The sequence below is a fragment of the Otolemur garnettii genome, unplaced genomic scaffold (assembly GCF_000181295.1).
Source record: "Otolemur garnettii isolate 467f Iridium unplaced genomic scaffold, OtoGar3 scaffold00061, whole genome shotgun sequence".
NCBI classification, from domain to species: domain Eukaryota; kingdom Metazoa; phylum Chordata; class Mammalia; order Primates; family Galagidae; genus Otolemur; species Otolemur garnettii.
The window spans coordinates 3,176,249-3,193,832 of NW_003852456.1; the positions used below are offsets into that span (position 1 = coordinate 3,176,249).

General features: G+C 42.8%; 1 protein-coding gene across 1 annotated transcript in view; it reads right to left on the reverse strand.

Annotated features, from left to right (window-relative positions):
* Positions 1-17,584, reverse strand: part of STOX2 (storkhead box 2) — a 94,937-nt gene that overhangs the window by 10,572 nt on the left and 66,781 nt on the right. Inside the window, exon 2 of the mRNA XM_003792789.2 lies at positions 4,653-4,805. Within this exon, the coding sequence (XP_003792837.1) occupies positions 4,653-4,805 (153 nt within the window). The remainder of the gene's footprint in view (positions 1-4,652; positions 4,806-17,584) is intronic.

Here is a 17,584-nt window from a genome sequence, read left to right on the forward strand (position 1 = left end):
TTGAGACACAGTCTTGCCCAGGTTAAAGTGCCCATGATGTCAGCCTAGCTCATAGCAACCTCAAACTCCTGGGCTCAAGTGATCTTCCTGCCTCAGCCTCTGGAGTACCTGGGACTACCAGCACCTGCCACCATCCCTGGCTAGTTTTTTCCATTTTTAGTAGAAATGGGGTCTCCTTCTTGTTCAGGCTGGTCTCCAACTCCTCAGCTCAAGGGATCCTCCCACCTTGGACTCTCAGGGTGCTGGGATTACAGGTGTGAGCCACCACATCTGCCTCGATTGAAAACTTCAAATGGGCATCTTTAGGTTATTCTTCTAGTTTGGGAAAAACACTGGCTGAGGAAGAGTTCAATAAAAACTGAAGTAAGGAGATGAACTGGAGGGAGAACAGGTGGTGTAGGTAACACCAACATTCTACGGCCATCTCTAAACTTCAGCTCCATCCCCAGCCCTGTAGCTCTAATTCTACTATGTCCCCAAAGGGCAGCCTTCCTCCCCAGAAGATCCAATTAACAAGTCTTGGTCCATTTAAATAATCATTCATCCTGGATGAATGAATAAGGAGTTAAAATTTAGAAATCTGAGACAAGTATTTATTTTTTTAACTTTTTTGAGAATATTCTTGGTTCTGTAATGGTAACTGGTATATACAATTGTTGAGTTGGTTTCCAAAAATTTCACTTTATGTAAAAAGTGATAAAAAGGCTTAAGTTTCAGCATATCAAATATTTTTACTCAAGAAATTTTTTCACTAACAGTTTTCTTCAGCTCAGTGCCTGTGGCTCAAGTGGCTTAGGTGTCAGCCACATACACCTAAAGTGGCAGGTTCGAATCCAGCCTGGGCCCACCAAACAACAATGATGGCTGCAACCAAAAAATAGCCAGGCGTTGTGGTGGGCACCTGTAGTCCCAGCTACATGGGAGGCCGAGGCAGGAGACTCGCTTGAGCCTAGGAGTTGGAGGTTGCTGTGAGCTGTGATGCCATGGCACTCTTCCCAGGGGGACAGCTTGAGGCTCTGTCTCAAAAAAAAAATAAAGCTTTCTTCAGAATATGAGTCCAAAACAGGTACAGAGGCCAAGTTCTAGACTATTCCTCATATTTATAAAATACGAATTAAATAGTAGAGTTCAAATTTTAATAGTACTTAGTGAGACTACAAAACTTTATTTTCAAATTATATGATATAAAAGAAATATTTTACTCACACCTTTAAAGAACAAAAAATATAAATATGATACTTAAAACCTTCCACAATTTTATCATTGTCACTGAAAATACATTTTTCAAACAGCCTTTAAAGTGTTAAGTTTTCTAAAATGTTTGTTCTGCTATAGCTTAAGTGATGTCAAAAAAAAAAAGGCAAAAAGAATGAAAGGAAGGAAAGGAAAAAAAGGAGGGAGATAAAAAAGAAGGCAGGAAGGAAACAAAATCTTATTTTTTATGAAATACTATTTTAAAATCTGGTCTGGGTGCAGTGGCTCATGCCTGTAATCCCAGCATTCTGGGAGGCCGAGGCGGGTGGATCATCTCAACTCAAGAGATGAGCAAGATTGAGACCCCGTCTCTACTAAAAATAGAAACCTCGTCAGGCACTGTGGCAATAGTCCCAGCTACTCAGAAAGCTGAGGCAAGAGAATCGCTTGAGCCTAAGAGTTTGAGGTTGCTGTGAGCTATGACACCACGACACTCTATCCAGGGTGACAGAGTAAGTGCTTTGTTTCTAAATAAATAATCTAGAGCTATTGCTGAACACAATTTTTATTAATTACCACCATTCCTTCAGTTGAGCGTGATGGCTCATGCCTATAATCCTAGTACTCTGGGAGACTGAGGCAGGTGGACTGCCTGAATTCATGGGCTCAAGACCATCCTGAGCAAAAGTAAGACCCACATCTCTAAAAATAGCCAGGGATTGTGACCAGCACCTATAGTCTCAGCTACTTGGAAAGCTGAGGCAAGGGAATCACTTGAACCCAAGAGTTGGAGCTTGCTGTGAAGTATGATGCCATAGCACTCTGCCCAGGAGTGAAACTCTGTCTCAAAAAAACAAACAAAAAAAAAAAAACCAAACAAAACCGCCATTCCTTTGCAGGGTTCAGCAAACATTTTCTGTAAAGAGCAGAGAGTAAATGTTTTTGGCTTTGAGAGACACATGATTTCTACTGCAGTCTCTGCCCCTGCAGCATAAGGATCTAAAAGTAATAAGAAAACAAATAGGAATGTGTGTTCCAATAAAACTTTATTTACAGAAACAAGGAGTGGGCCCTAGACTCAGGTTTGTACAGTGTCCTTGCAAACTTCTGACACTGGGCAAGAAGTCATCAGTGGCATGAAGATGAAAGAGGTTTAGTTAGCCCCTCTCAGTTCGTTTAAAAACCTTATGATTTAAGGTCACTTCCCATAAGAGCTATTCTTTTAAGTACAAATGGCCTATAGATTTCTTTATAAAAATTCCTACCTAGTGATACTGTTATTGGCTGCTTGCCAGTGAGAAACATTTGCCTATCCAACACTGACTCTGTTGTTTCCATTCTTTATTTTGTAGCCCAGTAATGGGAGGTATGCAATCAATTAAAAAAAAAAAGCTATGTATATATATAATATATATATATGTGTATATATGTATATATATGTGTATATATATATTAGCCTTTCATGAAGGTATATTAAAAATATAAGGATTTAAAAAGCTGCTGGGTTGTCTGATGTCAGAAGTGGCTGCCCACTTATGAGGCTAGAGAAGGGCCTTCCTCCACAGCACAGTGTTTGTAGGCAGCATCTATCTGTTTCCTGCTTAGATGGCTCTCAACTGGGATTCTGAAAGGAAAAGGGTTTGCCTGGAAGTTAACAAGAAGAGACAAACAATCAGTGAAGTCTATTCAGATAATAAGATGTTACAAAATTTAAGATAGTTTACTGGTTGCAAGGGTGGGTAGAGTTTTTTGAACTATATACGTAATATCAAAATGTTAATTAGAAAATTTTAAAATGAGAAAAAATAAAATTTCTTTGGGGAAAAAGAGAAAGTGAGGAGACCCAATATGGTAGATTAGATCACTATTTAGCTTAGATTAGTCCTTTCCACAGTCCACGTGTGGGGTGCCCTTCCCCACACCGTAATTTTGAGTTTGGCCAGTTTAGCCAATGCCATGTTAGTGGGGGTGGTGTGTCAAAGTGTTGAGGGGCCCTTGTGCAGTGGACTTGTGCTCTTGTGCCTCTGCCATCGACATGTGCGAAACAGTCCTCCACTGGCCCACCTTTCCAAAGAGGATGGGTACTGGTGGAGTGGAGGTACTCCGCCTGCCTTGCCCAGATCAGCTACTTCCTGGGGAGCCCTCAGACACATGAACTACATAAATGCTTACTGTCCCATTACCTGACATTTTGTGGCTGTTTGTTACCCAGCATTTTTGTAGCAAAAGCTAACTGATACAAGGTAATACCTTATATTTATGAAGGTCTCTTTTAAGCTGAGTGAAAAATATAGAAAGCATTTGTTTTTTAATCTCTATTTCACTTTAGGAACAGATTGAGTCCACACCAAGTTGGCAAACTGGTGACCCAGTAAAGTGTTTGACCTGTATATTGCTGGCATACACACGTTAAAGTGAATACACACACACACATGCACACACGGCAGTATTTAAGGGAATCTGGAGTTCTGACATGAAATAATTTCTAGATGCAACTCCAACTCCAGGTAGGATTCCATATTTGGGGTTGGGGTGACAAAATTCTAGGGCTGAAGAGTGAGATGCCTCTTGAGATGTGCATGCAAATTGTTTAGCTTATCCACTATTCCTAACATAGGAATATGTTTTTGTTTTTTTTTTGAGACAGAGTCTCACTATGTTACCCTTCGTTGAGGACTGTGACATCACAGCTCACAGCAACCTCAAACTCTTGGGCTTAAGTGATTCTCTTGCCAGAGCCTCCGAAGTAGCTGGGACTACAGGTGTCTGCCACAACACCTGGCTATCTTTTGTTGTAGTTGTCATTGTCGTTTGGCAGGCCGGAGCCAGGTTTGAACCCATCAGCCCTGGTGTATGTGGCTGGCGCCCTAGCCACTGAGCTACAGGTGCCCAGCCTATTCCTAACATCTTCTAATACTGAAAGCATAAAACGTCATTCACAACATAGCCAGGCTGTTGGTGCTTACTCTTTATGATATTTAAGAGAAAAGCAAATATTTTTTAAAATGAAATCTTAACTAATTTATTAAATATTGTTGTTTTAAAACTCATCAAATCATAAGATGTGTTTACTTGGGGCATTACTCTTTCTGTAGTCTAACCCTATTGGAATAAGATTTTCAATTGTTTCTAACTAGCCCTTTGAACTATCATATTTACAGTCCAAGGTTGGACTGTAAAAATCCAATGTAATTCTGGCCATTTCTGCCAGATTCTTCGCAGGTTCTGATTTAATTTCTTTCTCTCCGTGCCAATGAAAACAGTAAAAGCAGTTGAATTGTTTTCTACATAACACAGGTGCTTTGATTTTTAGTTACATAAGAAAAAAACATTTCTGGTCAGTTTTGGTGAAGAATTTTTTACTATATATTTAAACATAGGAAGAATAGTCCACTTGAAGTCCCAGTGCAACGAAAGCACACGTCCATTTGCAAAGTGCTATGTTGCTTTCTCATTACCTGGGAAACATGTTGTCAGGTGCTCCATAAGTGCTTCTTGGGTGACAGGTTTTCTTGCTGAGTTCATTGCTGAGATGGCCAAGCAAAGGATTTCCCCGAGTGGAATAAACTGAGACTGACTGATGGGAGACATACTGATTGGGGATACATCACCTGCAGAAAGACAATTTCCAAATCAGGGGTTCATTGAAGACCCAGTCATTTAGCATATGCACTCATTCATACATACATGCCCTTCCCATGACTATCTGACTGTTCCTACTCCTTGTATCAGAAATATAACCAACTCTGAACATAGAAGTTGGCTGGAGACAATTCCACTCAAAAGATGTCCACACATAGCAGAAACGTCTACTCTCTCGACAAATGAAACTTTCCTTTACCACTTGAGAGCTCCTTTAAACAGACTGAGCACTGAAAATCTTGTAGCATTGAGGCTTTGAAAAATGATTTCTATTTTTATTAACCTGGACCTGATTTATTTAATAACTGCTATCACATCTCAACAAATGCACCTGTGGTGACTTGGTGACTCATGTATTCAGATGTGGAGTGCCTTCCTGTGTCAGGCATCTGCTGGCGACTTAGGGGCCGGAAGACAGAGGGCGAGGATGCCACTCTCTCCCCTAAATGTCTCTGCCCCCAAAGAACTTCTATTTAAGTGGTGGAGATAAACAAGTAGGTCAGTTTTGTGTGGCAGGTGCACAAGAATGGACTGAACTGGGAGCCCAGAGGAGAGGGTGGGACACTGCGTCCTGGGGTAAGGGTGGTAAGATGTCACAATGGAGATGCAATCTGAACCCAGCACCAGAGGGCAGGAGTGTGCAGGGTGGCTAGGGGCAGAGGCAAGTGTCTTCTGGGGCAGAACAGAAAAAGGGACAGGTATTGTAGGGTCAACATAAGGAAAAAATGAGCACCCACACCCTTCATGCTACAAGGATGGTAAACCCTGGAAGGAATTTAATGAAGGAGGCCCTGGGGAGGACAGCCTGGGAGGGGCAGAACGGGGCAGATTATTCCAAAACTGTGGCCTCCTGCACACACATGAAACTAAACAGACCCACAGAGGCAGGAGAGGCAGAAGACCCAACATGGAGAGTGACAGATGGTGACTGCTGCCCGAAGAGGTGTCAACCTGCACTGCAAACATTCGTCTTCCTTTCTGAAACCTTTATACCATAGTGTGGTGGTTTTCAAGTTACACTCCAAGGATCCCCAGAATATCCTTAGAGATTTCTGCGACAGGGTGAACTCAGCAGAGGGAGAGGCTGGGAGGTAGGAAACTCAGCTGTGGAGACTTTGTGCCGCCTGTTTTATTATGCTTTGGGACTCTATACGAAGTCACTTGAGAAGGGGGAGGCCCGACACAGAGTGTGCAAACTCAACAGGATAGAGTATCTGTGAGCTTCTAGTCATCTTCCCCATGTGGACTTACACAATCTTTTTTTGTCTCCTAACCAAGCTTTCTCTGTTGCAGTGAGCTACCATGGCTGGCAAAAAGTGAGATCAGGGTCAGCCTAGTGTGGCAATAAGCAACTCTCCCTCGAAGATGTCTGGCTGCTCGAGAGTAGACCAGCTTCCAGGGCCCGTGAAGCCCTGTCCAGGCACAATCCCTAGTTTGCTGGAGGTGTAGAGAGAACTTTGGGAAACGCCCTGAGCCTCATTTTTATGGACAAGATGGGAAGTGGTTTGGTGAATGAATCTGGCAACACGGCCTGGGGACAGAGACCACTATGCATGGGGCAAGTCCAGTAGGATGAAGCAGGGGGACTTCAGTGTCCAAGGTCGAAACCTGAATCCCCTTCCCAAGCTCTGCTTAGTTCAATCCCCTCTCCCTCTGGGGGTCTTCCATGCCCCCCCCCCAAGATAGAATGGACACAAGGAAGGCATCTGCCCAAAGGCCTGAGGGAAGAGGGAGAACCCAAATCCAGAAAGGGAGGCCACAGGAGTCAAAAAGCAGCAGAAGCCAGGAACTGACCCAATTTAGAACCCAGAACTCTCTGGGGCCTCTGGGACATAAAGATTGTAACAAGAAGCTGTCTGAGGAGGTCTGCGGTAGTCAGTGGGGCAGAAGGTGGCAGCTAGCACATGGCCTCTGGGGCCCGTGGGTGTCACTAGCTGGTGAAGTTCAATTCATATCGGTGACTCAAAAAGGATAGGACTAGGGTAGGATGTGGGGGCTCATGCCTATAATCCCAGAAATTTGGGAGGCCAAAGTGGGAAGATTGCTTGAGGCCAGGAAGTCCACACCAGCCTAGGCAACACGAGACCCTACCTCCACCAAAAAATTAATAGCCAGGACGTTGTGGTGGGACTATAGTCCCACATACTCAGGAGGCCAAGGTGGGTGGATCACTTAAGCCTAGGAGTTCGAGACCAGCCTCAGCAAGAGTGAGACACTATCTCTACTAAAAACAGAAAAACTATCCTGGCGTGGTGGGCACCTATAGTCCCAGCTACTTGGGAGGCTGAGGCAGGAGGATCACTTGAACCCAGGAGTTGGAGGCTGCAGTGAGCTGTAACAGTACCACCTCATTGGAGCCTGGGTGGCAGAGTGAGACCCTACCTCTAAGATAACAACAATAATAATGATAATAATAAAATGACAGAATAATGTGAGCTGGCCCCATCTCAGTGGGCAAGTTTGCAACTGCGTGCCTAGAACAGTATATTTAAAACTCAAAGATGGGCAGCACCTGTGGCTCAAAGGAGTAGGGCACTGGTCCCATATACCAGTGGTGGGTTCAAATCCGGCCCTGGCCAAAAACTGCAAAAAAGAAAAAAACCTCCAAGAAAAAAACTGCCATAACAACCTCCAAGAAAAAACTGCATAAACAAAATCTCATTCTAAAACCTAATGTGTAAAAATAGACCTAGTGCTGGTGAAGAGGTGCAGCAGGCGTGGGAACTGGGAGCTTTCCTAACCAGCTCTGTTCTGCCCAGCTCAGCCACAGAAAACCCCTCCCAGACTCTTTCTGGGGGTCCTTCTCACCCGCTCCAGCTCTGCCGTGCAGGGTGAGCAGCTCAGAGGCTGGCTGTCTGGCTATCGGGCTGAGTTGCTAGGTTGGCTATGTGGATCTCACAGTTACCTGGAATGATTTTATTTTTATTTTTTTGAGACAGAGACTCACTCTGTCACCCTGGGGAGAGTGCTGTGGTGTCATCATAGCTCACAGCAACCTCAAACTCCTGGGCTCAAGCGATTTTCCTGCCTCTGCCTCCGTAGTAGCTGGGACTATGAGTACCCACCACCACACCTGGCTAGTTTTTCTATTTTTAGTAGAGATGAGATCTCACTCTTGTTCAGGCTGGCCTCGAACTCCTGAGCTCAAGTGATCCATCTTGCCCAGTCTGCTAGAATGATTTTAAAAGTAGGAAGAGAAGGAAGATGGAGTTAGCCGGTACTGGGAGGGCCAAAGCAAAGTATAGTATCTTTTGACTTGTGTACTGTTTGGGAAGTTAACACCTTCTACAATTTGCCTCTCATAACTAAGAATATCGCAAAAGAAAGAAAAAGACTCAGTATTTTCCTTAGTATTTTACTAAGTAGGATTATTCCTTAATTTTATATATGTTACAAGAGGAAACCAGAGCTCTTTGTGAAAAGGAAACTACTATTAGCAAAACTAACTGCTTTAGTTCAGGTCATGTTTTTAGCTGACATGATGCATTTAGTTTCACTGCCACCTTCTCGGTGGATTTCTCTGAGGCCAAGCGGAAGGGGTAGCATGCTTTAAGCCTATCTGAATTGCATTTGCTTTGAGAAAGTTCAGTTTCACATAATAATATATGTAGTAACTTTTAACTCAGGTTATAGAGCAAAACGGAACTTGGATGCTCTAAATCCATGGTCCCCAACACCCCTCTGCCGTTCTTAAAACTGTCTTTCAGGAAACCTGTTCCTGGTGCCGAAGAGGTTCTGGTTGGCCTGTTAGGAAACTGCCACATAGCAGGTGGGGAGTGAGTGAACCTCCATCTGTTATTTACAGCCGCTCTCAAGCTCACACAACACCCAAGCTCCACCTCCTTCCTATTCCAGACGTGCCCCCACCCCCTCCCCCCACCTCCTTCCTATTCCAGACTTGCCCCCACCCCCTCCCCCAATGGAAAAATCATCTTCTATGAAACCTATCCCTGGTACCAAAGAAGTTGAGGACCACTGCTCTAAATAACTATGTCCACATCATCTCATTTTTATACTGTGCTAAGGTATCTATCTATCTAAGCCTTCCCCCCCAAGCCCTAGCCCATCAACAATGCTGTGTGCTCTGCCTCTCCAGAGCCGCCCTACACACCACATGCAACAGCCTGCTTTAGCTCAACCTCCCCTCCTGCCTCCACCAACACTCTTTTCTCGAAAGAAGGGAAGAAGAGGGGAGGAAAGGGGGAGGGAGGGGAGGGAAGGAAAAAAGAAAGAAAGCTGGGTGCTGTGGTGCCTATAGTCCCAGCTACTCAGGAGGCTGAGGCAGGAGGACTGCTTGAGCCCAGAGTCTGAGATTGCTGTGAGCTAGGCTAAGGCCATGGCACTCTAGCCATGACTCGGTGCGCCCCTCCCCCCAAAGGAAATCTGAACTCCTCTGCCTACGAGGCGTGTAGGGTCCCAACCCTGTCCACTCCCACCTCTCGGCCTGCTCCACACTCACAACCTCTTCTGTTGTGAACATGCCAGGCTCTTTCTCAGCTCAAGACCTCTGTATACTTTGTGCCCTTAGCCAGGGATGCTCCTTGGGTGGACCTTTTTGAGATTGGCTTTTCATACTTTATGTCTCAATTTACAATGCATCTCCTCAGGGAGCCCTACCCTAATCAAGTAGTCTAATGCTACTCTGAAGTTACTATCCTCACCCCCAAACGTGTGTGGATGTGCACTTATGGGGCCTCTGTCTGTCTCGCCCACTAGAATATAAACTCTGTGACAGAAGGCAACTTGAATACCATATTCCCATGACCTAAAACAATACACTGCTTACACAAGACACCCAACAAAATGCATGTTGAATGAATAAATATCCATTTTATAACAAGGAATCTCTCAGGATATTTTAAAGGACTGTGATTTTATTCATATTTTCACTAAATAATTGCAAAAAAACACAAGAAGAGACCAAATATACTTAACCATGCAATTTCTAAGACCCCTCCTGGAATTTCATGAAAAATAGTCCCCAAAACACAGCAGTTACAGCAGGAAAACAATTTCATAGTACTATTACATATCAATTAAAAATAAGCTTTTAAAAGAATAATTGCATATCAAGTGAGGTTTAGAATATGCGTTTAAGACCTGCTTTAAAGAAATCACAGGTATTTCTCAACACAACATAAACATTCAGGTTACCATAGTTTTTTGTGGATCTTATATCAACCTGCTTCATGAGCCAACTAGTCAATGTTAAAACCACGCTACTAGAAAATTCTTCCATGTACAAGACCATATTTAGTTCTTCAAAGAAGAAAGCAAGAGAATGTAAATACTTCCATAATACTGTTGGTGACCATAATCCACAGAAACTACCACATTCTGCATAAATTAGGAATTGTAACTTACTTGTCCATAATTTATAGGATGGATTTTTCCACTATCAAAATTAGTTCTGAACACATTCATGAGGACGACTCACCTAAAAGCTCATTGGTCCTTTGTGGGCTAATAAATTCTTTCTAAACTGCTATAATTCTGTCCTATTGTTTTAAAAGAGAAGGAATGAATAGGTTTTAGTTTAGCTTTACTTTCTTACAAACATCCATTAAGCACAGTCCTGGGTGGGGAGGGGACATCTGTCAAATCTAGGTTAATTCAGATAAAGCCAAGTGCAGTGCCTAGGACAGAAGAAGCACTCCATAAATTTCTGTTGAGTGAATTTAAAATGTGAGAAGACTTGAAACTATGACAATTTTAACTAAACTTTGGCTATAGGAGCACTTAAATATTTAAAATACATTGGTGAAAATTTGGACACTGTCTTTCTGTAAGGTTAGCTGACCAATATAAAGAGAAAGTTCCATTAGTGAGTGGAGGATAGCAGGCAGAGGACAGTGTGCTCAGCCTTATGTGGTATAAACCCGTGTTGATACAAAGGAATGACATGCTATTTGGGTTAGAAAAATCACTCCTGTGCCACTTTGGAAGACGACACTTGGTCCTGTAACTGGCAGGGAGGGGCTGGGATCCCACATGGAAGTACTGCAGATACCAACAGGTCTCTTACAGTCTACAGCAAGTCACTTCTACCTCAAGAAATCCCTTTCTCAAGCCCACACATTCATACTATTTAAATTCCTCCATTTTCCTTCTCAACTTTTGGCCAGTTAGTTTAGTTGGAATTATTTTAAAAAATTCTCTCACATAATTCATCCTTTCAAGAAATATTTGAATGCCTATTCCATATTAATATCAAATACCTTTAGGCATTTGAGTTCCAAAATGGTGCCAATCTCAGGTTCTATTTGTGGGCCAAAGAAAGAACTGTAATAAAGCCCTGCCCTTTGTAAACGCCATTTTCATTTTTTGCAGCCAATGCAGGTTCAACCTTTGCAGGTTGAGGGAGGACAACAAAACTTTGAAAACATGAAAGATGTGACTTTCATGACAACTTATATTCATCCTTTAATGGATGATATTCCTAGCTCTCCAAAAGATACACAGTAAAAAAGCAAACAAAAACCCATTTCATTTCATCGTCAAGTACCCACCTTTATATAACTGAGTAAGAAAAGGAAAGCCGTCATTTTTCCAAGTGAACCACATAGGAATAAACAACCACCTTGGAAGTGCCAGCATCCACCTTCTATTTTAGCCTTCTTTAAATTTTTTTTATTTTCAAGCACCAGCATTCTGTATGAATTATCCCATTTTGTGGCCCAGGCTGGGGTGCAGTGGAGTGTGATCATAGTTCATTGTAACCTCTGATTTGTAGACTCAAGTGATCTTTCTGCATCAGTCTCCTGAGTAGGTGGGACTACTACAAGTGTGTGCCACTACCATGCGCTCAGGCAATCCTCCCACCTCAGCCTCCCAAAGTGCTGGGATTACAGGAGTGAGTCATTGCATCTTGCCCCTATTTATTTGAAAGTACTATTTTTCATTGTGGATGTTAATTTGTTACCCGAGTCTTTGACCTTGATAATGCTTATGTACCAAACCAACCTACTTACAAATGCAGTTCTGAAACTGTAATAGTTTATAATTGAGAAATTCTCAATATAAAAACCACTCACCTGGCCGGCACTTACAGGTAGTGGCTCATGCCTGTAATCCCAACACTCTGGAAGCCAAGGCGGCTGGATCCCTTGAGTGCAGAAGACCAGCCTGAGCAAGAGCAAGACCCCATGTCTACTAAAAAATAGAAAAATTAGCTGGGCATGGTGGCAGATGCCTGTAGTCCCAGCTATTTGGGAGGCTGAGGCAGGAGAATCACCGGAAACCAGGAGTTTGAGTTTGTTGTGAGCTACGATGTCACATGACTCTACCCAGGGCGGTAAGAGTGAGATTCTATCTCAAAAAATAAAAAATGAAAATAAAAAAGGCATTCAGGGGATATTTTGATAAGTGCCTAGTCACTTAAAACAAAATACAATTATCCACTATGTGCTTATTTCCTCATTTAAAAAATGAGGGTTTCAATAAAATGATTTCAAAGGTTCCTCCCAGCTTCAAAAATCTATGATCCTTAAACAAACAACAACAACAAAAAAAAAACTATGATCCTATCAAAGCTGTAGAATTCTGGCATAAAAGCACAACATACTACTAATATCTAGCACGGTTTTCATCCTGCTGGGACAACGATTTTAATGCTCATCTGATCTGAAAAAGTTGGCTTGAACTTTAAAATGGCTAAACATATTTGCTACCAATTTTTTTCTTCCTTGCATTAAAGCCTTCATAGTTTTCCTTTCTCATTCAAAGTCTTGCTTTGCCCTGTTCCTCAAGACTGGAGTGGGACTTTTCTGTTCTCCATAACTGCCAAAATTAACACTAAAGTTAGAATTATGGATGTCAATAAAATTACCACATGTAGCAGATACGTTGACTCCTCATAAAAATAGTCAAACACGTCTGTAAAATGCACAGTGGGCACAAGGACAGTACAACTCTATTCCTTTCAACAAACTATTCACAGAACTACTAATTTGCTGAGTTTTATCCTCAATGCCCTTGGGCTTGGGGAAATCATAAGCTCTCTGAGGTTACAGTTACTTGAACAACTTCTCTGATGCAGAGAGAGCTTCAGACAAATCTTGTGTTTTACAATTTAATTCAATTTATTAACCCCAATTTCATGTATACATGCTGTTTGATACATGCTGTTTGGGTCTTTTAACAGAAGATCTGCTACAGGATTTTTTAGAAAGCTTCTCTCAAAGAGCACAAATTCCTTCCGTACCTCTCTGGAAGAGCAAGGCACCCTCACAGTGGGGCGCGCATCTGGCTCCCATTACCTCCTGTGCCACTGGGTTTTCAGCAGCTTTCCTTTGAAACAAGATTACTGTACTTGACTTTCGAATGTTTGTATTGGAAATTTAAAAGAAAACTGGCATTGAAAAGGCACTTTTGCCAGTTTGCTGTAAGTTTGTTTTAAATGCCACTGATTTCAAAAGTTTAAGGCTGAGCTCTATTGCCACCATCGATAGAAGATTTGGCATTAAAAACGGAATTTTAGAATATTCAGAAAGTCTATTAGCAACTTCTCTTAAGTTTCCTGATGTTTTATTTAAAAACTCGATGGGTCTCTTAAAGTCCAATTCTTAAGCTGTTATTTGTATAAGTTGTTTGAATGCAAAAGAGAACATACAGGGAAAGTTCCTGCAAATAAGATAAAAAATAACCCGCTAGGACTTACTGAGAAACATTTTTTTTTTTTTTTGGAGACAGAGTTTTACTTTATAGCCCTGGGTAGAGAGTCCCATGGTGTCATAACTCACAGCAACCTCAAACTCTTGGGCTCAAGCAATCCTCCTGCCTCAGCCTTCCCAAGTAGCTGGGACTATGTGATAGATGCCCACTATCACACCTGGCTATTTTTAGAGTCAGGGTCTCGCTCTCTTGCCCAGGCTGGTCTTGAATCTTGAGTTTAGGCAATCCACCACCTTGACCTCCCAGAGTGCTAGGATTACAGGTATGAGCCACTGCACCCTGCCTTCAAGAAACTTCTAAGGAAGAGTAGAGTTGAACAAGAGTAATCATGGTGGCTAGTGGCACCCCACAAAAAATGAGTTAACATCGTTCAAGAATCTTTATGCATATTAATCTCTCTGATATGAGTGAAACAACACGTTAGCTGGCTCACTGGTTTACAGAAGAAATCCATCCTCTTCCCAGCCTCTGAACTTTCATTAGTCATATTAGCTATCAATGTTCTTAGCGAGATTTGACTATTGATAAAACAAAAAATTGTCATAAGCTGAGATAGGCCAGGAAAGGTAGTGCACCAGGCAGAAAAGGGCCCCAATGGCAGTGCTGAGGCAGAACCCCAGGCTTGGGAGCCTTCCCCACTGAGAGGAGTCCTGCTGTCTTCTCTAACACACTGAACCACTCACCTATGTGCAACAGGTTTATAGCCGAAGAGTCAGGATGGAATATGAGACATCAGATCAACTATAGGCATCAGTACTTTGAACTTCAACAAGGGCTCCACATGATAGCATGACAACTACTACAAGCACCGTATGTGTGTTAGGCCGTAGGGGAGCGAACCCAGCAGAGTGCTATGCTGCTACATAGCAGGCACTCAAATGTCGGCCGAACAAAAAGACCCTACACATCCTGGCCAGATGAGGCAACACACTGCTTGCTACCTGCCAACACCAGCTGCCATTCACTTCCACTCCCTTATCCAGAAAGACATAAAAGCCATTTTCCACCAGGGATGAAACCAGTATGAAATACCCATCCCGGCTGGCAACCATAAGATCTCTGAGATGTGTGATTGTTCAAGGCACCAGGCTAACAAGAGTTCCTATGTAATGTAGTGTCTTCCTTTTCTAGTGAGTGTTACCACAGAGGTCAGAACCTAAATTCCTATTGTAAGCCACCATATGTGTCCCTTCCATCTCCATTCCAGACTGGAACCTAGCCTAGCACCAGGGACACGTCAGATCTCTGAATTACACTGACAGTAGTTCCCAATGTAGTTTAACAAAATCAGCCTAATGCCCCCAGGGCCGTATGTTCTCTTCCCCTCTTTTTAAAGTGAGAATAGCTATTTCTCAACTTTGTATTCTTTTTTATTTCCTTGCTTATTTTTTATTTTTATTTCTTTGTACTTTTTTTTTATGTTGTTGAGACAGAGTCCCACCCTATGTCCTGAGCAGGGTGCAATGGCATCATGGCTCACTGCAACCTCGGACTCGGGCTGCGGGCATCCTGCTGCCTCAGCCTCTGGAAGCTGCTGGGATTGCAGACGCCCGCTGCGGTACCCGGATGGGTTTTTCATTTTTTTAGGAGTTGGGGTCTCACTCTCACTCAGGCAAGTCTCAAACTCCTGAGCTCAAGCAGTTCTCCCTCCTCAGCCTCCCACAGTGCTGGGATTACAGGCATGAGCCACCATGCCCGGCTCAACTTTGTATTCTTTACTTTAGCAGTTTATAGACATTAGGACCATACTGTGACATGTAAAATACAACTGTAATAGAATAAAAAGGCCTAATTAAATACAGTCCTAATTCAATAGGTATAGGTTGACAGTCTCCAAATTACATCAAATTACAGTGACTGCTACCAACTCCCCAAAAACAGAACACCCTATCCCCCCTTCCAACAGCTAGGAGGTTGTTCAGAATACAAGTTCAGAGGGATAACAGAAGGCACAGAGGGTCAGGACAGATACACAGAGAAAACTGCCTATTCACTGTAATAATAAGCAACTTTTCTCTCCTAAATTTGGCATTACAAGACCATGTGTATGACAGCCAAACCTTTAGGTTCAGAGCCCAGCTATGCACCTCACCAGTTGTGTGATTTGGGGCAAATTATTTAATTTTTTAAAGTTTCAGTTTCCCCTTTTGTGAAGTACACATAATGATGTTTACCTTGTAGAGCCACTGAGGGGATTAAATGAAACAATAGATGTTGAATGCTCATACTGTTCCTGAGACGTAGTAAATATTTAATAAATAGTAGTTATTACAAATATCTTCCCTAAGCCTATCTAAATCTATCTCATTTACTTTTTTACAGTAGTTGAATTTCTACCAAGTCACTTGGTCCTAAAAAGAAGACTTTTTTAAAAACTAAAGATTCCTTGAGCGGTAATGTTTCTTACACTAGCATGAATCAGTTTAACCAGATCACCTTCCCCTTAATGCTTAGCTGTAAGTACAGACAAACTGAGTGAATGGAATATTCTGACTAGGAGGCAGAAAAGTTAAAATATATAAGGCTGGGCATGGTGGCTCGTGCCTGTAATGCTAGCTGAGATACGTGGATCCTTTGAGCTCAGGAGTTCGAGACCAGCCTAAGCAAGAGTGAGACCCCACTTCTAAAAAATAGCCAGGCATTGTGGTGGGTACAAGTAGTCCCAGCTACTTGGGAGGCTGAGGCAAGAGGATCACTGAAGCCTAAGAGTTTGAAGTTGCTATGAGCTATGGCTCCACAGCACTCTACCCAGGGTGATAGAATAAGACTCTGTCTCAAAACAAATGTGGGCCAGGAGTGGTGGCTCCTACCTATAATCCTAGCTGTCTGGGAGGCCAAGGCAGGTGGACTGCTTGAGCTCAGGAGTTTGAAACCAGCCTGAGCAAGAGTGAGACCCTGACTATATAAATAGCCAGGGAGGGGTGGTGGTGGATGCCTATAGTCCTAGCTACTTGGGAAGCTGAGGAAGGAGGACCGCTTAAGCCCAAGAGTTTGAGGTTGCTGTGAGCTAGGCTGCTGCCAGAGCACTCTAGCCTGGACAGCAGAGACTCTGTCTCAAAAAGAAAAAAAAAAAACTTAAAATATATAGAACATATGACATTTGGAATGTATTCTGGGCTGGGAGAGAACCGTCTTAATAAGGGAAATGTATAACACAGGAGATAGGAAATAGTACACAGAGAGACTTATAAGGACATCAAACAGGCTCGGAGCCTGTGGCTCAAGTGGCTAAGGCACCAGCCACATACACCTAAGGTGGCGGGTTCAAATCCAGCCCAGGCCCGTCAAGACAACAATGACGGCTGCAACCAAAAAATAGCCGGGTGTTGTGGTGGGCACCTGTGATCCCAGCTACTTGGGAGGCTGAGGCAGGCAACTCGCTTGAGCCCAGGAGTTGGAGGTTGCTGTGAGCTGTGATGCCATGGCACTCTACCCAGGGGAATAGCTTGAGGCCCTGTCTCAAAAAAAAAAAAAAAAAAAGGACATCAAAGAAAGTTGGCCAATTTCAAAATCTGGGCTGGGCCAATCCTTCACCTAAGAAAGGGAACAGAAACTTAGCACAAAGTACACTTTGTACTAGGGATCAACGACACTAGGAGTTAGAGAATTTCTGAAGGCACCTGGACTGTCAACAGTCATGGTTCTTCTAAGGAAAACATCCTACAGGATTCAAAAAAGAGACTTACATGTAAACTTTGTGAATTTAGCGTACTCTTTACTTAAGTAAACCATCATCAATCCCTTCACATTCACATTTTCTTCTTAATGCTAACCATCCTTTGCAAGCAGCGCAAGCCATGGAAATTTCCTGGGTGTAACTGTATCTCTAGGTAAGATCACTCATCATTTCTAGAGTGACTTGCATAACTCTCAGGGTCTACCTGAGCATTCATGTACTCTGGGAAGATTCTTAAAATCAGCAAACAGATCATTCTAACTCTTGGTGACAAATTTATGCTTTTTAAACTGGCTGTTTATTCAACTATTTATTGAGTGGTTTCCACACATAGGAAGCATCTGCTAGGAGATGTAAACGGTAGAAAAAGGCATGACACTGGATCCCTGCCTTCAAGGA